This window comes from Ornithodoros turicata, unplaced genomic scaffold, assembly GCF_037126465.1.
Source record: "Ornithodoros turicata isolate Travis unplaced genomic scaffold, ASM3712646v1 Chromosome58, whole genome shotgun sequence".
NCBI classification, from domain to species: Eukaryota; Metazoa; Arthropoda; class Arachnida; order Ixodida; family Argasidae; genus Ornithodoros; species Ornithodoros turicata.
The window spans coordinates 246,090-273,069 of NW_026999385.1; the positions used below are offsets into that span (position 1 = coordinate 246,090).

A 26,980-nucleotide genomic window follows, 5' to 3' on the forward strand; every position below is an offset into this window, starting at 1 on the left:
ACGATGACACAGATGATGCTCGATGACACAGACGATCCTCTGGGTAGCCCCCGTGAGGAAACCTGTATTGAGAGACCACACTGCTACAAATAACACGACAAGCTGCAAATTATTATTATCGCAACAAGCTAACAACATCGCTCAGACACAAAGGCGGTATCCAAGTCACACCACAAGGATTCTTCGTCACAAATCAAACCAAGGCACAAAACAATACCAATACATGAAAAAAGGTGACCCTCTTGGTCTTATTACGACGTAATACTGAACTTATACGCGAAGGTGGTTCAAAGAAATGACTGCGCACTTGCTTCCGTAGACAACACTAGGTACCGTGCTAGCAATGCATGCAGAAAAGCGCTCGAGTGCTCGCACATATTGATGACACCACTATCAGTGTAGCGTAACATGTTCTCTCCAGCATATTATGCACTCAAACTGTATTTGCCGGCGGGTAAAATGCAAGTGTGTTCGATTGAACCTCGGAAGAGCGATCAAACAACTTGCACCCAGTGCTGGTTTTGTGCAAAAAAACACTTCATAATTGTCAAATAAATGTACAGAATGGACGCCTATTTATTCCTTGATAAAGAATGACTCACCTGTAGAAATTTCGGCCCTGTATCCTTCCCGGTACGGTTGGTACGACCGTAATTGCAAGAAGTCGCCATGATCGCTGCGGCGACTGTTTTGGGTACAGTAAGATGGCGGCCGGTTGCCGCACGCTCGCGCTCCCTATCCGCGATCCAGCCTTTTACAATCGAGATCAGTGGGATACACTGATCTCTATGTGTAAAGCTGATCTCTATCTATAAAGGCTGGATGGCGCATGGGAGAGGGGCTCGCGGGAGAGAGGCGTGCATTCGGGCCGCCATGTTGGGAGGCCCTAAAGCGCAGTGTGCGCCCATAGAAAACAATGGGAGGCAACGGAGATTGTGAGTATTTATAGCGCTGCAGGCGTTGATCATTGCTTGTCATCACACAATTTTGTAAGGTGCCAGTATACTGATGTATCCTAACAGTGTTTCACAGGTGTCCTGCCGTTCGATTCTTAATTACGTGATGTTTTGCATTCCGAAACTAGACCGTCACTGCAGTGTAGCGCTGGGGATTGTACTACAGCGCGTTTCCCAGCCAATATTTCAATAAGAAACGATGTGAGATTAACAACAACCATGTATATAATCTCCCGTGCTGCGTTCTGGACAAAAATTGTTCCACAAAGAACGGTCCCAGAAAGGATATACCCGCATGGTAGAAAAAAACCGCCCCGTAGAATCACAGCCGTTGTTTCAGACAGGCGTATGCGTTTAGTGTGATTTATATCAAGCAAGAAAGAGTCTTTTAGTGAACGACAGTGGTGTCTTCGACGTAATGCCTCGCAAATATGAACACACCGAAGCATCTTAAACAATTACTTCACGCAATTAGATCACGCTTAGGCCAGTTAATCTAGGCATTGATGTAAACTTAATCAAGTTACTTAGTAAGTGGTAACACCTCCTTGAGACACAAGACTTATCTCCTTTTGAAGTACCGCACTTTTCTTTTTCTTCCTTCACTTGCTCTGATTATTTGCAGGTGAAATTGAATGTCCTTCACGCGTACTCACATGCTTTTGCTGAATAGAACTGCAGCGTGAACGAAGCTGCGTAGGGACGAGGGCCTGCCATCCACTGCTGACTGTGTCATGCTTGTTATGTGGAGCACGTTGCAAAAAATGCAGCTGCACATCTGAAACTCATTATCATCGTCATCTAAAAGGGAGTGTGGTAGCAGTGCCGTGAAACCAGGCACGATTTCTGAAGATCTGTGACACTTTCCGCCGTTTGCATACTTTTCTGCAGCGTCAGTCTCTCTCATAGGAGTTACTTTGCATTAACAGTGACTGCCATCTTACATTTTAATGTGTGAGGGCTCTCTTGCACTACACATGTACGGTTTCCAAACTGCAACATGACGATTTAGAGCTTGAAACGGGAGCCCTGGTGTACCCTGTCTATGAAATGATACCAACTGAATCATGTCAAACGTGATGTTTAATGGAAGATGGCTTTCTTGGTTGTGCATTCTGCGTGACAAAGATGTAACACGATATGCTTTTGTAAAGAAGATAAGTGATGTTATGCTCTATGAATAAAGAGAATATACATTTTTCAAGTTCAACATTTATTCTGGCATATATCAAGCATCACAATGAATGTGCAGGGAAGTGACAAAACAATACATTTATTGTTTTGTGACCTCCCTGCAATGACAATATATATCTCAGGAATGACAATGTACAGGTACACTATGCAAATTTGTTGCACCCAATTTTCATACATGCTGAATTTTAAATTTTTGTTTTGCTGCCTATGTGTTCAGTATATTACAAATTGCTTAATGCAAACAACACTTTGTTAATTTCAAGCTTTTTGCTCCCATCTAAGATATTCCTACCCTGAAGGAACTGCCACTTCGACACCATAAAATATTCAGTAGGTTTCACTCTGGCAGGCCCTGCCACTGCAAATTTCCTGAATTGAAATCCTTCAAACTGTGTCATAATCTTAAATACGTCAGTATTTCTGCAAGTAGTTGACATGCTGGAGGACACTCTTCCTGCAGCTAAGGCAACTACAGAGAGTTCCAAGAGGCCGAAGGTAAACCTACAGCTGCATGAGTGTGATCAACAGTAGTGCATTCTCAAGAAATAATTTTCTTCTTATAGCATATATGTGCATGCCTAGTAACTAAAACAATGATCACAGTTCCACAACGAGTTTTAATTCCTGAGGGTGTATACTGTAGAGGTGGGTTAGATCTACAACAGTTTATATAAGGTATTATATACTATGAATACCTTTAAAAATCTCATGTGACACATATGCTTTTACTTTTTGGAGGTGCTGCGGTGATCGAAGTTTGTGGGCACTGCTCAGGTTTTGCACCCATTTCTTGCGTATGTCGGGGCAGCTGTGAAGGACAGAACATTGGTTAGGATGCAACTAGTTAAAAATAAATATGTTGTTTAGTAAGAGCATTGCATAAATGTTTAAAACATCAGTTAAAAACAGGGTTTACAATTCCAATATATTTTAAAAATTTCAACGTTTAAACGCTGTTCTAAAAAGAATTATAGCTTCATCACCAAGACACAATGCTGGGTGAAGGGGCCTAAGGTGTATATAAAACTCTCTGAAGTGATGTGTTTCATGATGTGAACATGTAAAGAGAATGTGCAAAATTGAGAGAGGCTTACCACAGTGCGTGCACTGGGGTGGTTCCTCCCCGTAAAGTTGGAACCCGTGAATGAGGAACATGATACTTATCTGTAAGCTCGATCGCATCAGACGATGACACAGATGATGCTCGATGACACAGACGATCCTCTGGGTAGCCCCCGTGAGGAAACCTGTATTGAGAGACCACACTGCTACAAATAACACGACAAGCTGCAAATTATTATTATCGCAACAAGCTAACAACATCGCTCAGACACAAAGGCGGTATCCAAGTCACACCACAAGGATTCTTCGTCACAAATCAAACCAAGGCACAAAACAATACCAATACATGAAAAAAGGTGACCCTCTTGGTCTTATTACGACGTAATACTGAACTTATACGCGAAGGTGGTTCAAAGAAATGACTGCGCACTTGCTTCCGTAGACAACACTAGGTACCGTGCTAGCAATGCATGCAGAAAAGCGCTCGAGTGCTCGCACATATTGATGACACCACTATCAGTGTAGCGTAACATGTTCTCTCCAGCATATTATGCACTCAAACTGTATTTGCCGGCGGGTAAAATGCAAGTGTGTTCGATTGAACCTCGGAAGAGCGATCAAACAACTTGCACCCAGTGCTGGTTTTGTGCAAAAAAACACTTCATAATTGTCAAATAAATGTACAGAATGGACGCCTATTTATTCCTTGATAAAGAATGACTCACCTGTAGAAATTTCGGCCCTGTATCCTTCCCGGTACGGTTGGTACGACCGTAATTGCAAGAAGTCGCCATGATCGCTGCGGCGACTGTTTTGGGTACAGTAAGATGGCGGCCGGTTGCCGCACGCTCGCGCTCCCTATCCGCGATCCAGCCTTTTACAATCGAGATCAGTGGGATACACTGATCTCTATGTGTAAAGCTGATCTCTATCTATAAAGGCTGGATGGCGCATGGGAGAGGGGCTCGCGGGAGAGAGGCGTGCATTCGGGCCGCCATGTTGGGAGGCCCTAAAGCGCAGTGTGCGCCCATAGAAAACAATGGGAGGCAACGGAGATTGTGAGTATTTATAGCGCTGCAGGCGTTGATCATTGCTTGTCATCACACAATTTTGTAAGGTGCCAGTATACTGATGTATCCTAACAGTGTTTCACAGCTGTCCTGCCGTTCGATTCTTAATTACGTTATGTTTTGCATTCCGAAACTAGACCGTCACAGCAGTGCAGCGCTGGGGATTGTACTACAGTACGTTTCCCAGCCAATATTTCAACAAGAAACGATGTGAGGTTAACAACCACCATGTATGTAATATCCCGTGCTGCGTTCTGGACAAAAATTGTTCCATAACGAACGGTCCGGGAAAGGATATACTCGCATGGCAGAAAGAGATCGTTCTGTACAATCACAGCCGTTGTTTTAGCCGTGTATCGGTTTCGTATGATTTATATCAAGCACCGCCGCAGAAAGTGTCTTTTAGTGAACGACTGCGGTGCTTTGCCTCGCAAATATGGACACACCGAAGCAGCCCAAATACGTTGTGAGCGTGATCTAATTGCTTCACGCAATTAGAACACGCTCGTTAGGACAGTTAATCAGGTAGTGATGTAAGCTTAATCAATTAAGTTACTTAAAAGTGGTAACACCTCCTTGAGACACAAGATCTACCTCTTTTTGAAGTACAGCCCTTCTATGTTTGTTTGTTTCTTCCTTCATTTGTTCTGATTATTTGCAGGCGCGGTTGTGCCAAACTGAATGTCCTTCTCCAGTACTCACATGCTTTTGCTGAATACAACTGCAGCGTGAGCAAAGCTGCTTAGGAACGGGGGCCTGCTATCCAGTGCTGACTTTGTCATGCTTGTTATGTGGAGCACGTTCGAAAAAATGCAGCTGCACATCTGAAACTCCAATGAGTATCATCGTCATCTAAAAGAGAGCGTCGTAGCACCGTTGTGAGACCAGACACGCTTTCTGAATATCTTCTATGGCACCTTCCGCAGTTTGCACAATTTTGTTCAGCATCGAAGTCTCTCATAGGAACCACTTTGCATTAACTGTGACTCCCATCTTACATTTTGATGTGCAAGGGCCTTCTTGCACTACACACGTATGGTCTGCAACAGGATAATTGCAGCAGGACGATTTGGAGCTTGAAACAGTTGTGATTTTGTCATTTTGGCCCTCGTGTACCCCGTCTGTGAAACGTAAACAAAAAAAAAATCTAACACAATATGCTTTTGTAAAGAAGGTCACTGATGGTGAGGAAAGAGAATATACAAGTTCAAGTTTATTCAACATTTTATATCATACATTATATTTTTCAACATTTTATATCAAGTTTATACAACATCAAGTTTATTCAAGTTATTTCTTGCACTTATGCGTTTCAGGATACAATGAACGTGCAGGGAGGTCACAAAAGACTACATTTATTGTTTTATGACCTTGCTACAATGACAATATATATTTTAGGAATGACAATGGACAGGTACTCTCTCTAAATTTGTAGCACTCAATTTTAGGTTAGAATGAGCAATGAATAGCAACTTCCCTCCTGGTATTTTCTTATATATGATGAATTTTGAATTTAATATGATCAAATATGTGTTAATATAATAATATATATAAGAATATAATATGTGATAAATGAATGTGATCAACAGTAGATGTAAACAACACCAGTAGCCAGAGAAGTGCATTCTCAAGAAATAATTTTCTTCTTATAGCATATATGTGCATGCCTATTAACTGAAACAATTATCACGGTTCTCACGGTTTTAATTTCTGAGAGTGTACTGTTGAGACGGCTTAGATCTACAACAGTTAATACAAGGTATTATATACTGTGAATACATTTAAAAATCCCATGTGACACATACTTTCTGGAGGTGCTGTGGTAATCAAAGTTTGTGGGCATTACGCAGGTTCTGCACCCATTTCTTGAGTATGTCGAGGCAGCTGTGAAGTAACCTGCATTGATGATGATTATTCCAATTTTTATGGTGCATCGACAACATAGGAAATAATACATCAGAACATTGGTTTGGGTGCGACCAGTTAAAAATGAATATGTTGTTTAATAAATGCAATGGACAAATGTTAAAACATCAGTTTAAAACATGGTTTACAATCCCTGTATCTTCTAAAAATTAAAAAGATGAAAAACTATTCTAAAAAGAATATGGGGAACTCTTCTAAAAAGAATTATAATCTCTAATTATTATATTGCTGGGTGAAGGAGCCTAAAGTGTAAGGTGTGTTTCTGATGTAAACATGTAAGAAAATATGCAAAACTGAGAGAGGCTAACCGCAGTGCGTGCACTGAGGTTGTTCCTTCCTGTAAAGTAGAAACCAGTGGATGAGGAACGTGATACTTACCTGTACACCCAGCCGTATCACACTGCACAGATTATTCACTGGGTAGCCCTCATGACGAAACCTGTATTGAGAGACCACTTTTGCCTTAAAAACTGCTTCAAATAGCACGACACGCTACAAATTATTACTATCGTAACAAGCTGCATGACGATACAACTCAGACAAAGGCGTTGTTCAAGTCGCGCCACACCACCGTTACGTAGAATTCTTTGTCACAGATCAAACCAAGGCACAAAACAATACCAATACATGAAAAAAGGTGACAATCGTGGTCTCATTATGACGTAATACCGAACTTGTGCGAGAAGGTAATTCAAAGAAATGAATGCGGCACTTGCTTCCGCAGAGAACACCGTGTACCATGCTAGCAATGCATGCAAAAAAGCGCTCGAGTGCTCGCACATATATTGATGACAACACTACCTGTGTAGTGTAACGTGTTCTCTCAAGCATATTATGCACTCAAACTGTGTTTGCCGCCGGGTAAAATGCAAGTGTGCTCGATTGAACGTCGGAAGAGCGATCAAGCAACCTGCATCTAGTGCTCGTTTTGGGCAAAAAAACACTTCATAATGGTCAACTAAATATACAGAATGAACGCCTATTTATTCCTCGAAAAAGAGTGACTCACCTGTATAAATTTAGGCCTTGTAACCTTGCCAGTACGGTTGGTACGACCGTAATTGCAAGAAGTTGCCATGATCGCTGCGGCGACTGTTGTGGGCACCGTAAGATGGCGGCCGGTTTCTTCACGCTCGCGCTCCCTATCCGCGATCCAGCCTTTTACAATCGAGATCAGTGGTGTAAAGGCTGGATCGCGCATGGGAGAGGGGCTCGTGGGGGAGAGGCGTGCCTTCGGGCCGCCATGTTGGTGGGCCCTAAAGTGCTGTGTGTGCCCATAGAAAACAATGGGAGGCAACAGAGATTGTGAGTATTTATTGCGCTGCTAGCATTGATCGTTGTTTGTCATCACACAATTTTGTAAGGTGCCAGTATACTGATGTATCCTAACAGTGTTTCACAGGTGTCCCGCCGTTCGATTCCTAATTACGTTATGCTTTGCATTCCGAAACTAGACCGTCACCGCAGTGCAGCGCTGGGGATTGTACTACAGCACGTTTCCCAGCCAATATTTCAATAAGAAACGACTTGAGGTTAACAACAACCATGTATATAATATCCCGTACTGCGTTCTGAACAAAAATTGTTCCATAAAGAACGGTCCGGGAAAAGATATACTCGCATGGCAGAAAGAGGTCGTTCTGTAGAATCACAGCCGTTGTTTTAGCCGTGTATGCGTTTAGTATGATTTATATCAAGCATCGCCTTAGAAAGAGCCTTTTAGTAAACTACAGCGGTCCTTTGCCTGGCAAATATGGACACACCGAAGCAGCGCAAATAATTACTTCACGCAATTAGATCACACTCGTTAGGACAGTTAATCAGGTAGTGATGTAAGCTTAATCAATTAAGTTACTTAGAAAGTGGTAACACCTCCTTGAGACACAGGACTTATCTCTTTTTGAACTAAGTACAGCCGTTCTATGTATGTTTGCTTTTTCCTTTATTTGTTCTGATTATTTGCAGGCGCGGTTGTGCCAAACTGAATGTCCTTCTCCAGCACTCCCATGGTTTTGTTGAATACAACTGCAGCGTGAGAAAAGCTGCTTGGGGACGGGGTCCTGCTATCCAGTGCTGACTTTGTCATGCTTGTTATGTGGAGCATGTTCCAAAAAATGCAGCTCCACATATGGTCTTCAAGTTGCAACAGGACTATTTGGAGCTTGAAACAGTTGTGATTTTGTCCCTCGTGTACCCAGTCTGTGAAACGCAAACAAAAAAGTCTAACACGATATGCTTTTGTAATGAAGATCACTGATGATGAGTACTTACTTACCTGTACACCCAGCCGTATCACACTGCACAGATTAATCACTGGGTAGCCCTCATGACGAAACCTGTATTGAGAGACCACTTTTGCCTTAAAAACTGCTACAAATGGCACGACACGCTACAGATTACTACTATCGTAACAAGCTGACGATACAGCTCAGACACAAAGGCGTTATTCAAGTCGCGCCACACCACCGTTACGTAGGATTCTTTGTCACAAATCAAACCAAGGCACAAAACAATACCAATACATGAAAAAAGGTGACAATCTTGGTCTCATTACGACGTAATACCGAATTTGTGCGTGAAGGTAATTCAAAGAAATGAATGTGGCACTTGCTTCCGCAGAGAACACCGTGTACCATGCTAGCAATGCATGCAAAAAAGCGCTCGGGTGCTTGCACATATATTGATGACAACACTACCTGTGTAGTGTAACATGTTCTTTCAAGCATATTATGCACTCAAGCTGTATTTGCCGCCGTGTAAAATGCAAGTGTGCGCGATTGAACGTCGGAAGAGCGATCAAGCAACCTGCATCCAGTGCTCGTTTTGGGCAAAAAAACACTTCATAATGGTCAACTAAATGGACGCCTATTTATTCCTTGATGAAGAGTGACTCACCTGTATAAATTTAGGCCCAGTAACCTTGCCAGTACGGTTGGTACGACCGTAATTGCAAGAAGTTGCCATGATCGCTGCGGCGACTGTTGTGGGTACAGTAAGATGGCGGCCGGTTTCTTCACGCTCGCGCTCCCAATCCGCGATCCAGCCTTTTACAATCGAGATCAGTGGGTGGATATTCTATATAAACGTATGTTTTCTCGGTTTGACGCTAGGCGTGCTGCACTCGGATGAAGTCGAATGTTTAAAATTCGAGTTTAGAGAAACCGTGGGGTTTTAATGCGTGAATTTTCGCATGGAGAGTCCTTGTTGGGTGCTTTATCGACTACAAGTACGAAAGAGCTCCCACAGTTTCTGGTCAGAGTCCCTTTAAGGAGCAGCTGCTGCTCGAAGTTCGCATCACTGACTTTGCCTCTCTTAATTGCGAAAATATCGCTGAAAAGCCGCTCAATTGGGGCGCTGGAGGGAATGCGTTTATTATATTTAACGAATATTCTTCTTATAATTGTGAAATCATTCAGGGCAGCTAGGGTGCTGCGGCTGCCTTCTTTCCACCTCTCGAATACCTCGGCCTCCTGTACAGTTCTTTGTCCCGTCCTGATTTTAGTTGTTTCTTTCGCGTGTAGAAACTCAAGGCAGTCATATGACTCATACTTCCTTTCAGTGGCAGCCTAGGCTCTGCCACGTTTATATTCTTCAAAGATGGCAGTCCTCATTGTTTTGAGAGTAATGAACTACAGCATAACCGTAGAGGCGGTCAAAAGGTCGTTAAAAAGAGAAAAAGGAAAAGAGAAGACAAATGAAGTGTGATGCGAGGTGGCTCCGAAATGGAAAATCTGCTATTTCGAAAAACAGTAACTACAGGTTTTCCCGCTCATTTTAATCCATTGGTCACTCAATTTAATCCAAGTGCTACCCAAATTAATCCAGACACCAACCAATTTAATCCAAGTGCTACCCAATTTAATCCAATTGTGTACGACTGTGTATTCAGTCATGTCATGATTGTGACTTTCATGATTTCGCCAATGTATCATGAGTTCATGCATGACTACTGATTCAACAATCCCTGGGTTTTGCAGTGTCATGCCGTGTTTTATGACTGCCTTTTGTCATTATGACATTTCATGACTATTTTCATGATATGTGCCATGAATCGATTTTATGGGACTACCGTTGCTTCAAACAGTGTCTTACAGTGGTTTGTGACTACCGACGGTCATTATGACATTTAATAACTATTTTCAGGATATCTGCCGTGAATCGATATTATGGTACTACTGGTGCTTCAAACAGTGTCATGCGGTGTTTTACGACTACCGACGGTCGGTACGACATTATATGACTATGGTCATGATATGTGCCATGAGTCAATTTTATGGGACTACCACTACTCCAAACAGTGTCATGCAGTGTTTTATGACCACTGACAGTCATTATGACATTCCATGTATGCCATGATATGTGATAAGTATGATATGCCAGAAACCTGCATTTTGAATGAAAACCATGGGTAATACCCATAGACATGCTTATAGTCCCAGGATATCGTAATCAAGATTGCCAGTCCCACAGTATCCCATTACAGTGCAGAAACCCACGTATTTAACGAAAAGCATGGGTAATATCCGCACACATGGAAATAGTTCCAGAATAACCTAGACCAGACAGACAATCTCACACTACCCCGTTGTACTCCAGAAACCTGCACTTTGAATGAAAAGCATGGGTAATACCCATAGACATGGAAATAGTCCCACAATATCGTAATGAAGATTGATGGTCCCACAGTATCCCATTACACTTCAAAAAACGCGTTTTTAATGGAAAGCACTGGGAATAACCGTAGACTTGCTTACATAGGTGGGTATTTTCCTGTGGCCTCACTCATCCTCACCTCACGAAGCACGGACTTTATCAGCCTCACTCACCCTCACCAAATTTTCCTCACGAGTAACTTAACCTCAGTCGCCCTCACCCTCACAATCCATTTCCAATTTTTCCCTCACGAACCTCACTGCAGGGCATCGGGATCCCGAAAGGCCTCACCGTCCTCATCCTCACGTGCCTTTACCTCATGAGGCTATTCACGACTCCCATGGCCTCACGTATCTTCACCTCATGAGGGTCCTCATCCTCACTTGTCCTCAACTAATGAGGACCCACATGGCCTCACGAGTCCTCATCCTCACGTGCCCTCACCTCATGAGGGCCCTCATGGCCTCACGTACCTTCACCTCATGAGGACCCACATGGCCATGTGTCTTCACATGGCGTGTGAAGACGTGTCTTCACGTGTCTTCATGTCAAGACACGTGAGCCTCAAAAGAACGTTCCGTCATGTTCACATGAGACGTCGGTGTTTATCTACTGTGTCGGTAGTTGGTACTAATGATACTGCGCGGCATTAAACTGTTTACAGGGTTCCGTGCTGTGCTTGGGTAAATGTGCTGACAGTTGTTACTGTCACAGTGAGGTTTATCGTTAGTGTTTGGCATCAGTAAAGTGGAGCCCGAAATACTACAGTGCAGATGTACCGTTACGGAAATGGTCGGGTGGTGGCGGGGAATAGTGCTTGAAAAGATCCTGTACTGGATTCTCAGAACCGTATGACGCTGCTGCCAGAATCGGAGGATACGCTCACAGCTGAAGTGTTTGGACACAACGATGGTACTTAATCGCACCTGCAATCAGGTCGTGTCTTTTTGTTGTTGTTCTTTCTTCTCCTCCTTTTACATTTCAAAGGCGCGCTACAGTCAATGGGATTCCAGTTTTCCTGGCTTCGTTTTGAGGAGCCAAAGAACGAATTTGAAAATTCTTACAACTCCATGATGAAAAACCCGAGATTGGGGAAAAGACGAAAAACAGACGACACACACAAACTCTCAATTTCAACGTCTGTTTTTCGTCTCTTTCCCAGTCTCGGGTTTTTCATCATAGATCTTTTTGATTGTTATTTGTTTGTTCTGCTTTGTTAGTTCCTTCCTTAGTACTTCCTTCATTATTGCTGTCGCACAGACTTTGGGGAGCCCGGTAAAGGCTGCTTTATATTGAGTTTTATGCTGTTAAGAACAAGAGATGTCAAAATAAAAAGAAAGCCTCGTTACATTCCCAGCAGCGGTAACATTTGTTTAAAAAGAAAATACAAAAACACCGCACATGGCACCTTTGGCACGACACAGCACGCGTGTGTCCAGTTGCAATCATTCGAAATTAGCGGAGGAAAGCAGCTGCACGTGCTTTCGAAAACGCGGTACAGGGCCTCTCCAAACAAGGCTGTTATTCCAGTAAACAGGCAGAAAAACGAATCCACAAGAGGTAGTGTGGCGCTCAAAACACGACTTCGAAATCGTGTTCCCTATTCTCGGGGTTCTATCTTATGCAACAAAATAACGTGACCGCCTAAGGGAGTCATGACTTATCTGTAAGGTCACTCATGAAAAAGTCGCATGCCCCTTTGAAGTGATATTCTTCATGGTAGCCTTCATACGAGGTGGTCCACCAACCCTGATAGAAATTCATAGTAAAAAACGTAGGCCCTGGAGAGACATGCGGTGAAGGGATATTTTTCTGCCAGGAACTTTTGTCACATATTTGTAATATTTTAATTTCATTTCAATTGACGGAAAGTTAATTTCTTGAATTGAACTCCGAAATTTCCCCATGCAATCTAACGTATTCTTTGCGGAAATGGGTTCCGCGTCGTCATTTTGCTCAGTATAGAGCATAACCCCACTCGTAATGCAATGGCAATTGCCGAAATAAATTCGCCGAAAATCGTGGAAATGAGAGCCCTTGGTACCGCCTCTTTTTTCATGGCTCTAAGTTTGAGCGCAAAGCTGCGAAGAAAGGAGGTTACATTGACACGCCAGGGAGAAAGGGTGACAAACAAAACCCGCAGAAGAGTTCCGCTGCCAGGTATCAGCTTTGCCCACGTCAGTTTCAGGGTCGCGCCCTTTTTCCTTTATTCGTGTTTTGCTCAGTGTGTTTGTTTGCTTTTGGGTGCGTACGCGGCAGTTTTCACTATGACCGCTGATAGCCGGTCTCGTAGTTTTTCTGCACCACCTTATTGTCATGAAGCTGTGTATGTGTGTGTGTGTGTGTGAGAGAGAGAGAGAGTTGTATGCACGAAAGCCTGTCAGCTCTCGTCTTTTTTCAATTCGTTTGTTTCAACATGCTACGGATTTCTTCACATTCAACACACTTCCTGTGTACTTTGATTAGGTTATTACTAGCGTAAAAGCGTTCGAAGAGTTCGCCATCTGCTGCAATGCACAGGTGGGCTCTCTGAATTGTATCTTCCACGGCCCTTTTTATTTCGGATCTGGAAAGCGACGAGTAGAAAGCAGTGATTTCCCCTGCTGGTCAGCCAGCGATCGTAGTTCGCTTTTGTATACTTTGTCTTTGACGGGACCCCAGAGGTAAAAGTCCATCGGCGTTAAGCCAGGAGACCTGGCGGGCCATGCCACTGGACCAAATCGGCCAGCCCACTTCTCCCGGAACATGTGACGGAGCAGCTGTACTGCATGCCGCGCGCTGTGAGGTGGAGCCCCGTCGTGCTGAAACCACATGCGGGTCTGTTCAGAAAGAGGCAGGTCATCAATAAAGCGGAACACGGCATCTAAAATTTCGCTACAGTAGCGGTTGGCATTTAGGGATCCCGTGAAAAAGATTGGCCCAATAATGGCTCCGTTATAAATCCCGGCCCATACATTCGATCCCCACTCGTACTGATGCTTGCAGTCCCGTAGTCAATGTGGGTTTGTTTGGTTCCAATAATGCGCGTTGTTGCGATTCACGTGAGCGCTATGGCAGAAATGGGCCTCATCAGCCCAGATGACCCTGTTCACAAAGTTTCTGCTTTCCAGGGTCTGACATCGCATCCAGTAACAGAAATCCAGCTGTTTCTGGTTGTCGCCCGCCTGGAAATGTTGATGAAGGCTCACGTGGTACGGGTGGACTTTGTGCTTATGTAGTATCCTCAGCACACTTGACTTTGATGTCTGTATTCACTTTGCCAGGGCGTGCAACTTTACGTGGAGATCATCTCCTACTTTTTTCAGGGCCTGGTCTGTTTGTGTTCTGACTGGCAGAGATTGGGTGTGACCGGCTCTGGGTACCGGAATGGAAACTTCCCGTTGTGAACAGTCTCACAAATGCACGCCTTATGGTACAAGAGCTCACCACCCTAGTTCCTGGAAGCATTTCACTGTATTTGAGGCCTGCTCTGTCATAGTCCATACCTGCAGCTCCCAGAGCAATGACCATCCTTGTTTTTTTTTTGGTTGGAATACACGGTGCTTGCCATCGCTGCCGTTTACTTGTTCACTGCATTCACTGAGACCGGAGTGCAAAACGGCCCAAAAATGTATTTCCTTCCCTACCTGTGAACACGTCGGGTGACCTCATTTTTGATAAGATAGCTCTGATTCCCGCACTCACCGCGGGTGTTTCTTCCGTGGGTAAGGCTTGTAACCCTTTCCCCCCTCGTGTGGTGTGTCAATGTAACCTCATTTCTTCGCAGCTTTGCGCTCAAACTTAGACCCGTCCAAAAAGGGGCGGAGCCAAGGGCTCAGTCTCCACGGATTTGCATTACGAGTGGGATTATGTGCTATACTGAGAAAAATGACCACGGGGAACCCATTTCCGCAAAGAAAACGTCAGGTTGCCTTGGAAAATTTCGGAGTTCAATTCAAGAAATTAACATTACGTCAATTAAAATGAAATAAAAATGTTACCAATATGTGGCAAAAGTTATTGGCAGAAAAAAAATCCCCTGACCCCATGTCTCTCCGGGGCCAACGTTTTTTTTTTTTACTATGAATTCCTATCATGGTTGGTGGACCACCCTGTATATGGCGGAATGAAACCTAAGAACGGAACATGGCGATCCTCGAAGATCTTCGAATTTCCATTGGCCTTCGCGCAGAGTGATGTCATCTGCCGCACACCTTCTCCAAGTGAGGAGATACAGTGGCTTCCCCTTCATCTGTGAGGCTCTTCACGAATGGACCCATGACCTCATCCGTGAGGTTCCTCACGAAAGGCCTCACGGCCTCATCCGTGAGGTTCCTCGCAAAGAGCCTCACGGCCTCAGCCGTGAGGTTCCTCACAAAGAGCCTCACGGCCTCATCGGTGAGGTTCTTCACAAAGGGCCTCACGGCCTCATCGGTGAGGCTCCTCACAAAGGGCCTCACGGCTTCATCTGTGAGGCTCCTCACGGAATACGTTGTACCCTCACGTATTGATGGCCTCACAACGACTGGCCTCATGAGGGCCCTCACGGTGGGCCTCATAAGGGACAATGCCTCACGACTGTCTTCATGAGGAACTTTCAGCGTGGTCTGGCCTCACTCATCCTCACCTCATCGTCGTGAGGTGAGGGTGAGGCGTCCTCATGAGGGTCCTCATGAGTGAGGCCGCCCAGCTATGCTTGCTTATAGACCCAGGATATCGTAATGAAGATCGACAGTCCCACATTATCCCATTTCAGTGCAGAAACCCGCATATTTAATGAAATATACAGGGTGTTACCCTGTAAAAGTCTACCCGTGCCGCCATGCCGTATTCGCCAATTACTCAATGCAGGTGGCACATTGTGCGATCTTTATATAAAGCTCATAAGGACAATTAATCTTGGTAAATTTCAAAGTGATTGAGTGCCGCAGCACGAAGTTATAACTCAAAACGTGCAATTCCCATAGTCAAAACAAACAAGATGGCGGCGTTGAGAAGAGCACTTGACATGCTGCTCCCCACACGACAACGTGTCGCATATCCTGCCAGCCAGATGGAACTGCAGTTTTCATTTCGCTTTCGTGTAACTGTCGTATTTTGCTCAGAACTAAGCAACGTGAGGAACGAAAAATGCCGACGCATACTCAGCAGACGACACCCAAAAGGGATGTCGTCTGCTAACTGAGAGGCGCCATCTTGGCTGTTTTGACTACGGGAACCTCACATTTTGCGCTACAACTTTGCGTTACGGTGCTCAATCACTTCGATATTTACCATGATGGAATGTCCTTATGAGTTTTATACGTAGGCAACACTTTGTACCGCCTGCATTGAGTAATTGGCGAGCACGGCATGCCGGCGCGGGTAGACATTTATAGGGTAACACCCTGTATATCTAATGAAGAAGATTGTAAAAGGCCCGGTATTGTTCATCACTGACCGCCGCCGTCCTACCATGTCGCCGTTAGATTGAAGTGTCTGTGAAACAAAGAGAGAGCACGGGCAAGTGCAAGTGCAAACAGAGAGTTCGACTCATTTTCGACCAATTCACGATTATTTTTAAATACGGCCAGTGTGGTTGTTTTTACCTTTTTTGATTTCAAATGCACAAAGAAAACCACGTTGGTATGCTCTTTTGTAAGTTCACACGCGCATGTTGGCAGTTTATCCTGCAGCGTCGTACACACGGACGCATGCTGTATTTGGGCTCAGATAGTTTGCTTTCGCAATGCACTGAGCAAAAAAGTACAGAAGAAGAAAAGACAGAAAAAAAAAGAAAAAAATGAAGAAGAGAAAATTTGAAAGACCGAAAGTCGCACAGCCGACCATGCAGCCGACGACGTATCCATTCATTTGTCCGCCTACTCGCATTTATATACAGCAGGGGATGGGCAGTATTTAAGTACATTGCAACTGAAATAGTATTTAAAATATAAATACATGTATTTATATTTTGTATTTATATGCAGACTTGAAAAAATGCATTTGTAATTATATTTAAATACCATGTTTCAGTATTTATTTTTTTAAAATACCGTAGAAACACTCCTAAATACGTAAGATACCGACTGATATCTTAAAGTTACCCTGTGCGACAAACAATTTTAGATGGCCAGTTTTTCACTGTTGTTGCGGACAACGGTCGGGACTACGCGACTACCTTGTTGTACGAAGCATCACCGTCAAATTTAATACCAGCCTTTCTTCATCGGCATCTGTGGAGAGGTGTTCTCCTTTGCGAAACTGATTCTATGGCCGAACAGAACATACCTAGAAGATGGATTCTTCGAGAAATTTCTAGTATTAAAAATCGCCATGATAAATAACAAATAATCGATCTTTTTCTTTGCTTATTTGTTATGATCATTATTATTTCTGTAATGCCAGATGACTTCCTCACAGTATTTATGGTAGTAGTTATGGTATTTAAATACTGTATTTATATTTTGTATTTAAATAATCATATCGAAGTGTATTTATGCAGAGCATTTCAATATCGCTTTCCACAAAGTATTTTGTATCTATATTTAAACGTTCAAAAAATGAATTTATACTCATCTCTGATTATACAGGATGTCCACGATAACGGTAAAAATGATTTCTAACACGTAGCGATGTTAAAGAAGGACTCTCTCCTACATCTGTCCTATGACGTTTGTGTTACAGCCCGATCTTAGAATGCAGAACCTGTTTATTACACAAACGTCATAGGAGAGTAGTCAGTTTTTCTTGGACAGCGCGATGTGTCAGCGATGATTTCTGCAGTTAGGGTGGACACTTTGTATAGCTCAGGTTGATTAGTATATTATTATAATATATGTGACTTCTTGAATGCTACCCGAAACTGTCGTTGATCCCTAGTTCTTATATATACTTCATGTGTATGTCTTTAGTAGACATTAGCGATTGCTCACGCTTATTCATTCTTCTCCTAAGCACCATCCAATAAAGATCGTCACCTACTTGCTCTCCCTGTACTGTATTCCAAAGTGGTGCCGTGACCAGGACAAGGAAAGTGGTGCGGGACAATTTCAAGCTCACCACCTCCGATTTCTTTTGGACAGATTCAATGATTGCTTTGCAATGGATACGAGGGGACGCAAACCGCTGGCCGCAGTTTGTGCGCAACAGGGTCACAGAAATTCAACAGAAGGTAGAGAAAGATCGATGGAGATACGTGGGAACAGAAGCAAATCCAGCCGACTTGTTGACGCGAGGAACAAGTCCCAAGAAATTGCTTCCGTCCAAGCTGTGGTGGAAAGGACCATCATGGCTGGCGGAATCTGATGACAAATGGCCATCTCCTGAAGTCAATGAGATGACACGCACTCACGTTCATAAAAAGCAGGTTGTGCTCCAGACCATCGCACCATCGTGCTCGGATCCAGTGATGGATCTGGGACGATTCAGCAATGTCAATAACCTCCATCGTGTAACAGCGTGGATAATTCGGTTCACCAAGAACTCCAGAGCAATAGGTCGGATCAACGGTCCCTTAAGCGCTAGTGAGATTCAGCAGGCCGAACGCTACTGGGTAAGGCAAGAACAAGAATCTGCATTCGCGGACGAAATCAGCGCACTCGGAAGCAACAATGCACTTAAGCGAACATCGAAGTTGAAAGATCTAAGGCCATTTATTGACGACGACCGCATCCTCAAGGTTGGAGGACGAATGGGTGGTAGTCGGCAAACATTTTCGGAATGTCATCCAATTATACTGCCAACTCACTCGCATTATGCGCGCCTTTTAATTTTACAGTCCCATCAACAAGTTTTCCACTGCGGAGTGCGTGACACTTTAGTGCAGCTACGCGAAAGGTTCTGGATACTCCGAGCACGCCAACAAATCAAGCGAATACTACGAGGTTGCGTGACATGCAGAAGAAACGACGCAAGGCATCTGACACAACCTGATGGCCAACTTCCACCTGGCAGAGTGACGATGAGTCATCCCTTCGAGGTCAGGGGCATCGATTTTGCGGGACCAGTAATGTTGAAGCGAAGGAGGAACTACCACAAGGGCTACATTGTCCTCTTCACTTGTGCCGTCACAAGGCCTGTGTACCTAGAGCTGTGCGAGGACATGTCGGCGATCAAGTTCTTGCAAGCCTTCCGAAGATTTACAGCCCGTAGGGGAATCTGCCAAACCATCTACTCGGACAATGCCTTGACGTTCAAAAAGGTCGCAAGAGAAATTCGGGACATACAGAGGATCTTAACGGACCCACTGGTGCAGGACTATTCTTCACGTAACGGAATCCGCTGGAAATTCATACCGGAGCGCGCACCATGGTGGGGTGGCTTTTATGAAAGACTGATAAGATCCGTAAAATCAGCATTGAGGAAAACCCTGTCCAGGAACGTCGTAGACTTCATCGAAATGCAAACTCTGCTGCCTGAGGTGGAGGCGATGATGAACTCAAGACCTATAACCTTTGTTTACAACGAAAACTCCGAGCCGACACCACTCAATCCAGCAACCATGATAATGGGAAGACGTCTACTCGCACCACCATCGACGGAATCCACCACATCGCGGAACACAATCCATGACTCATCGTCCACGAAGATAAGGGAGACATGGAAAAGACAGCTGCACTACCTCAATGCAGTATGGAATAGGTGGCAGCAAGAATACCTCTCGGAACTACGTTCTGCATACCACTCCAAAGGGACAAACGACTGCGACGTTCGAACCGGAGATGTAGTTGTCGTCAAAGAGCCCAACTGTCCCAGGCTTCAATGGAAAATGGCCCTCGTTGATAAAGTTTTCACAGGTTCAGATGGACGAGTTAGGGAATGTCTGATCAGTACTCCTGGTAGAACGACACTCAGGAGACCCGTCCAGCACCTCTAAAAGCTCGAGTCACAAGAAAAATAGTCGAAATCTTGAAACAATCTTAAAACAAAGTTGTTATTTCGCCACTCCAGAAAATCCAGAGCATTCCAGCAGGGCACGACCTTTTCGGCAGGCAAGCGGAAGGCTGCGAGACTAATAAAAGAAGACATGAAGTTTGTATGTTCATGCACAACATGCAAAGTTCTGCCCTTAGTTCCGTATGAACCGTAATTTGAACCGGTTACCAGTATTTTTTTAACGATTCAGTTCCGGTTCAGCTCCAAGATGGCGTCGAGTGTTTCGGTTCGGTTCAGTTCCGGTTTGGCCAAAAATAACGGTTAGTAACGGTTTTCGGTTCAGGTTCGGGTTCGGTTCGACTCTCTGCTGTTAATAAAAAGGAGGAGTGCCATGCGTATCGAAAGTACGGAAACCAAGAACGGCGACCCACAAAGAACACACAGCCCGCCGAGAGGAGCCAAGCAGACGCCGCAAAGGCCGGAAGAGAACGCTCCTGGCGTCACGACCGTCCAAGTGCGGCTTTCAGTCGGGGGTAAAAGATGCAAGTTGACCATTGTATTACAAATACTCGGAGCCGAATATAAACGAAATATTTTGCATGATGCCTTGCAAAGATATAAGGAATCATCTGATGAGGCCTATTTACTGCCTGCGCCATAAAAACTCTAATCATCATCATCAACCTATTTACTGCACATCTGGGGCCAGGCTGTCCCTCCAAGCCATGGAGGAAGGAAACACAAGGAGCGGCTCTTCGCTCCAGACTAGCGTAGCCACCCTCTAGCGGGCGCTCGAGTCAAAATCGCCATTGCTTCCTGTCCACCACGTGATCCCCTCTAAAGTTTCGGTTTTGCAAGGCTTTGTTTCTCGCGCTGCTCTCCGCATGATTTAGCTTTTTCCAAAGTAATTTATTGTGAAAATGTGAGCACCATCGTTGAAACGACGTATGGTAATGTGTTCCTGTCCCGGCTGCGGCTCTCGTTGAACTGAAAGCAGCTCTGTCATGGGAACGCGTTTTGTTCGTAAGTACACGGTAAGTTGTTTTAGTCGCCCGTGTGTCTTCGAGTCATCTTGAATTGTTCATTTGGGACCTCAAACTGTGCCACAGAGTCATTTCATATCTTCTGTCGTTGTACAAATCTGATTAATGGTATTTTGAGTACGGCATTCTTTACCACTTAATCAAAGAACGTACATACGTTGGAAGTAACCATTGCCACACGTGATGTTTCCGGTTCCGCGTACTCCTTTTGCGTTCTGCTCATTGTGACTGGTCTTCTAATAGAACAGTAAACATTCGAACACTCAGAAATAAAGTGCAAGCATGCGTTCAACGTAACACTGCCATCTGAACTGTGACACAACTACAGCTCGCGTCGTCTGCTCTGCTGGCGCCATGCTGTCTGGAGGGTCACGTGGTACACAGGAGCATCCCAGAATGCAATGCGATGCCGGCTACGCTCGTCCCATGGAGGTAAGAAACTAAGGAGAGGGCTATAAGATCGGAGGGCCGTGGGACCCCTCTAGCGGTCGCTCCTGGCAATACCACGCCCATCTAGTTGCCCGGTCACGTGGTCCCCACATGTTTCGGCGTTATGGCGGTCTACGCGGAGGCCTGGAAGTTTAGCAAACCTCATCTTCAGCAAACGTCTTACCTTCAAGGAGTCCATTCGCACAATACTTTGAAGATTATGGGTTGTTTCAACATTTGCCGCGTGATAAATCACAGCAAAAATTGAGCAAAACAGAAGAGAAGCCAGGTAATGTCACGATGAGATGACGTACGTACGTCTTCTAGCGATTTAGTGACCCATTGCTTCCACACTGAGATTATCTATCTTGTGTTTCAACGGGTGTGATAACTTCTAACTCCAAAGATGTTATGAAAGCGGAAACAAGTTATTCGGCCGCAGATCGTCTCTGTATTCAGGTAAGATACGCCGCGGACATGGAGGACGCCATGATTTATGACGTCTTGCAGTGGCGTTTATGGGTCACGTGTGTGGGCAACTAACCACAATGCCATGCGCGGGTCACAGCACGCTCGCTTGCATTGGGGGAGGCGCTTAGGGCATCTCCTTAGTTTCTTACCTCCATGGCTCGTCCCGATAGAAAACTGTCGGAGGGGCCGCTCCTTGTGTTTCCTTCCTCCATGCTTTAAGCTGATACACGTTAGCTGATGTTACATAGTCACGTTCCCAAGAGGAAATACTTACCAGCTACTTCTCTTACTCAGGTGTGCCACTCTCCCGGGAGACCCCTGAACCGAAAACTGTAATGTCTGCGTTAATTAGTCGTCCTACTGGCTGCCACGTTATGTAGGCTGACGCCAAAATTAAAACAACGCTATGCATACTTTCTATTTTTGAAAATTTGGTGCAGCCAAAACACCCCGTGCAACCAGGGTGTCGAACCGAAAAAGAAAACACGAGTTCATTTATTTATTTCCATATTCATTTCCATGCACCTCAAGGGCCCAGAGGGCATTACATGAGGGGAGTGGGCCAGGAAACATGTACATACTCAACAACAAGTGTGCAACAACAACAAAAAATAAAAAAAGAAACTGGAGGGAAATAACACGAAAAAATTTTGTACAACAAAAAACGAAAAGAAAAATAGATAATGTTTATGACACAGCGAAGTGACGATGTAATGCAATGCGGAAGAGATGGGGGTCTATGACATTGACAGTGTCCTGAGGTAAGTTATTCCAGTCGATGATAGTGTTAGGAAAGAATGATTTACTGAAACAAGTGGTGCGAGACCGAATACGGGCAACCTTGTAAGAATGATCGAGTCGAGCTGAAATGCGAGTAGGAGGTAATATGTAAAGGGGGCGTAACGAGTTCGAGCGATAAATGTGGTTGAAGAGACAGAGACGAGAAATCCGGGGACGATGAGAGAGGTCAGCTAGCTGAAGACGTTGCTTTATCTTGGATACACTAGAGAAAGGAGAATAATCAGATGTAATGAATCGGGCAGCCCGGTTTTGAATTTTTTCTATTTCAGTGATTAAACATTTATTATGCGGATCCCAGATAGCGGACGCGTACTCCAGCTGAGGCCGCACTAATGTGGTGTAGGCGAGGAGTTTTACATTAGATGAGGATGACTTAAGGTTCCTACGCAAGCAACCTAGAGTTCGATTGGCTTTTCGAGACACTGCCTGGGTATGCTCTACCCACGAGAGATTCGATTGAAGGTGAACACCAAGGTACTTGTATGAAGAGGAACATGGGATAGGGCGCCCGTTGATGGAATATGTGCGCAAGGACGGTGATGTAATTCGGCGAAAGCAGACATGAGCACATTTATCAATATTTAATGACATTAGCCATTTTTCACACCAGTTATGGACTAAGGTTAGGTCTTTTTGTAGGGTGATTTGGTCAGCATAAGAGGATATTACACGGTATAAGACGCAATCATCAGCGAACAAGCGAATAGAACTAGAAATAGAAGCAGGTAAATCGTTTATGTATATCAGGAACAGAAGGGGGCCGAGGACGGAACCCTGGGGAATTCCGGAAGTGACAGGGCTAAAATCGGAAGAGAACTGGCTAACAGTGACACGCTGTGAACGGGATGAGTGAAAAGCAGATATCCAGGAGAGAATAGTAGGGTCAATGTTTAGATGGGATAGTTTTAATAAAAGGCGCTTCTGTGGAACTCTGTCAAAAGCTTTAGAGAAGTCGAGAAAGATGGCGTCAAGTTGAAGGCGATTGTCAAGAGCTTGATGCGAATATCATAGACAAATACAGAAAGTTGCGTCTCACATGAGCGACCCTTACGAAAACCGTGTTGCTGTGGGAAAATTAGGGAATTTGCCTCCAAGTACCTAATTATGTTAGAATGAATGATGTGTTCCAATATTTTAGATGGAATGCTTGTAAGGGATATCGGACGGTAGTTCTGAGGGGAATGTCTGTCGCCCGATTTATAAAGCGGTATAAGGGTTTATAAAGCGGTCATGAGGGACGTAACCATGGTCTAGCGACTGCTGGAATATAAGTTCGACAGTTGCTTCGTACCTTTTAAGATTTTATAGTTTATGTTGTCGAGACCACACGATGACGAAGTTTTAAGTGTCTCAATTATTTTCACAATGCCAGACGGGGAGATAGCAATTGAACCCATCGGTTCAGTATTCACCCTATAGAAAGGGATGGCAGGTCGTTAGTGTCTTCAGAAGTAAACACGCTGGCGAAAAACTTGAATATATTCGGGCATGCATTTTCAGGGATCTTGTTGCCGCGATCGTCTGTCAAGGATGCTTCGGGGGTATGCCTAGGATTTATCGCGTGCCAAAACCTTTTGGGGTCAGTGTTGATGAACGTAGCTAGGTCTTGACCATAGAATTTTTCTTTGGATTGACGAACAGCTTTCTTGTATGCACATGCACAAGAGTTATACTTTTTCCAAGTAGTATCAGTATTTAGAAAGTTGGCCCGTCTGAAAAGCCGCTTCTTTTTATTTAACAAGAACCTAATGGTACGGTTGAACAAAGGAGCTGTCGACGAAACGACTATGGTAAGAAGTGGAATGTGTTTCTCGACTAGCTCAGTGATTTTGTCTTTGAAAAGAGATCAGTTGTCCTCTACGGACCGAGTGGAAAAGGTAGAGACAAAGTAATCCAGGTAGTTTGACAAACCTTCGTTTATGGCTGGAAAGTCAGCTCAGTTGTAGTTGCGTATTACTTCCTTTCTTAGTTGTCGCTTAGGCAACGTGACCAACACTAAGAAATGGATAACCTGGTGATCACTGAGAGGGGCAAGTGAAGTGATGTCAGCAATCGTGTCAGGATGATTTGTGAGGATTAAGTCGAGAGTGGTCGATGATGATGATGAAATTCTAGTAGGAAAAGTAACCATTTGGCTAAGGTTGAAATCAGCACAGAAATCTAAGAAATCCCTTGCAATGGCAACTGAGCCTGGTTTTATAGAAAGTGTTTCCCAGTGAACAGCAGGAAAGTTGAAATCACCGAGCAAAAGCAATTTATGGGTTGGGTAACGTGCAACAATATCACTCATGACAACTTGCAAATCTGATACAAAGCTATCGATACAGGTCCTATAACACACGCCAAGTAATAAATTAGTGAAACAACACTCGATGCAAATCCAAATTATCTCCAATGCTGAAGATACTGGTACACAAAAGGATGGCACGTGTTCTTTAACGGCTATCAGAACGCCACCGCCCCTTCTACCCTCGCGATCATGGCGATAAAACACAAAGTGAGGGAACCCAAGCAGCACAATGCACTGAAAGTCGAGTGCAATAGGAGTGGACGGTATGTGTCTTATCAATGTTCTTTAGTTTCACAAGTCTGTTCAAGGCCTTCCACCTACCCGTCCACCCCTATTGCACTTCGACTTTCGGTACATTGTGCTGCTTGGGAAGTCGCGAATAAGTTCAGTATCAAGAATGCCTGGCGATAACCAGGTTTCAGTTAGGACAAGAATATCGCACGAGGTAGAAGATAATATGTTTGACAGGTCTTCCTGTTTAGGGAGAAGGCTTCGAATGTTTGTAAACACAACAGAAAGAGGAAGAGTGGATTGAACAGGCGGGGGCGCCGATACCGCAAGTGGAAATGTTTGCTATTTACATTCCTCAATTTGTTCGTTACTCTCGTTAAAACGATAGCACTTGTTATCAACCACCAGTTTATCGTGTTTTAGTTTGAAAGGCAATGCAAGTGACTTAGCAAAAGCAAGCAGTTGGGAACGTGCTTTAAGAACCCGTTCGGTTCGGGTTCGGGTTCAGAAGTTTCGATTCGGTTCCAGTTCAGCTCCGGAGCGCAAAGAATAACGGTTCGAACCCGTTCCATACGGGTTCATAACGGTTCAGCTAGTGTATCGTGAGGGAAGCATCCGCACTCTTCGACAATAAGCTAAAGTGTAGGGAACATGACGCGAGATCTTCTACAAGACACCAGTACATCGTGCGTATCGAATGGTTGACTTGCGAAAGACATGAAAACGAAATAAGAAGAAATGGAAAAACAATTATCACTGACATCACGCGGTATATAAACGGTGGTACTGTCGCGCGTGACAGCGTCTGCTTCGCAATTTTATACGTCAGTCTGGTCTTATAGAACAAAATACTATACTGTTGTATAAACAGAGGCACAAGTAAGGTTATCTTGATTTTGTTGTGATCGTGAATCCTTCCTTCGACGCCCGAACGAACACAACACAACTTGTTCTTAAAAGAAATCGCAACATATTTGTTTCTGACGAGCTGTAACCGATAACCAAAGAACGACCGCAGCAGCGATGATTGCTTTGCACGGCCTTTACAGGGACGTATTTTAGTAACTGAGGAACCCACATAATGCCTTTCGTGTTTGTTCAGTCAACGCGCTTCTTTCTGGGATACCCACGCCCGCGTGTGTTCGTTGCCCCGGCATATACTGACCTAAGCGATGTCGCACATGGATGCCAGAGCCATTTTTAGGGAGAGTTTGGCCATTCCCTGATCTTTTGCCGCCTCGTGGGTGGAGCCTATTTTGACGTCAGACTCATCGTTGCGCGCTCAAAAAGCCTGAATCCAAGCAGAATCCGCGTATCAGCCATCTGATGCGCGCCATATTGATGCTGTACGTCAGCTTTGGTGTGGCAATGAATGCAATCTACAGGAATAACTGGCTTATGAGTTATGACCCACAGCCGCCTGTGATAAGGGGGGCTTTGTTGCCAAACTGAAAGAGTTCAAGGACGAAGGGCTTTCGAAGGACAATGTACGCACGTGTCTTTCCTCCTTGCATCGTAAACAACGATCAGCATCAATATGGCGTCGGCGAGAACGGCTGACAACGGGACAACAATAGATCACGGCGAGGGAGGTGGCTTAGCCGTGACGTCACATGACGCGCTTCAAGTTAGGCTCCTCCTAATGGCCAAACTCTCCCTATAAACGGCTCCGATGGATGCTCAGCGGTAGTGCCTCTAGCGGTACCTGCACAAAACTCGCCTCAGACCGCCATGTTGCAAAATCGTCTACGTGATGAAACCACTAAAGAGGAAGCGCAAGTAAAAGATTGCGAAGGCGGACAACACTTCAGGGTTACTAAGCTCCAGTTTGGTGCCGACCCAAGAACACATAACCGAAGTATCCAGGACTGGCGCGATATTGCACAACCCCGTTCGCCACGACGAAGTGAGAGAAAGAACGCGTAGAAAATGTCAGCTGAGGACCGCCTACTCCAATCGAGGTGAAGGGTGGTGGCGCCACAGTCCAGAGCATGCTAGCAGACGGCAATACACATTGTA

The 26,980-nt window shown here is 44.6% G+C and overlaps 1 protein-coding gene across 1 annotated transcript; it reads left to right on the plus strand.

Moving 5' to 3' along the window:
• The first annotated feature begins 13,911 nt into the window (after window positions 1-13,911).
• LOC135374430 (uncharacterized) lies at window positions 13,912-19,697 on the plus strand. Its single transcript, XM_064607392.1, has 3 exons — window positions 13,912-14,075; window positions 15,033-15,238; window positions 17,905-19,697. Exons 1-3 carry the CDS (start codon window positions 13,912-13,914, stop codon window positions 19,695-19,697), a joined length of 2,163 nt encoding a protein of 720 aa, XP_064463462.1.
• Window positions 19,698-26,980: the final 7,283 nt, after the last annotated feature.

What these genes read in the sequence shown, in the direction of transcription:
- LOC135374430 (XM_064607392.1), top strand. Translation starts at nt 13,912, where the DNA reads ATGGCAGAAATGGGCCTCATCAGCCCAGATGACCCTGTTCACAAAGTT. An exon ending in CGGGTGGACTTTGTGCTTAT is followed by an intron (nt 14,076 to 15,032) that starts GTAGTATCCTCA and finishes GCCTTCGCGCAG; the next exon opens with AGTGATGTCATCTGCCGCAC. An exon ending in AGAGCCTCACGGCCTCATCG is followed by an intron (nt 15,239 to 17,904) that starts GTGAGGTTCTTC and finishes TCTTTTGGACAG; the next exon opens with ATTCAATGATTGCTTTGCAA.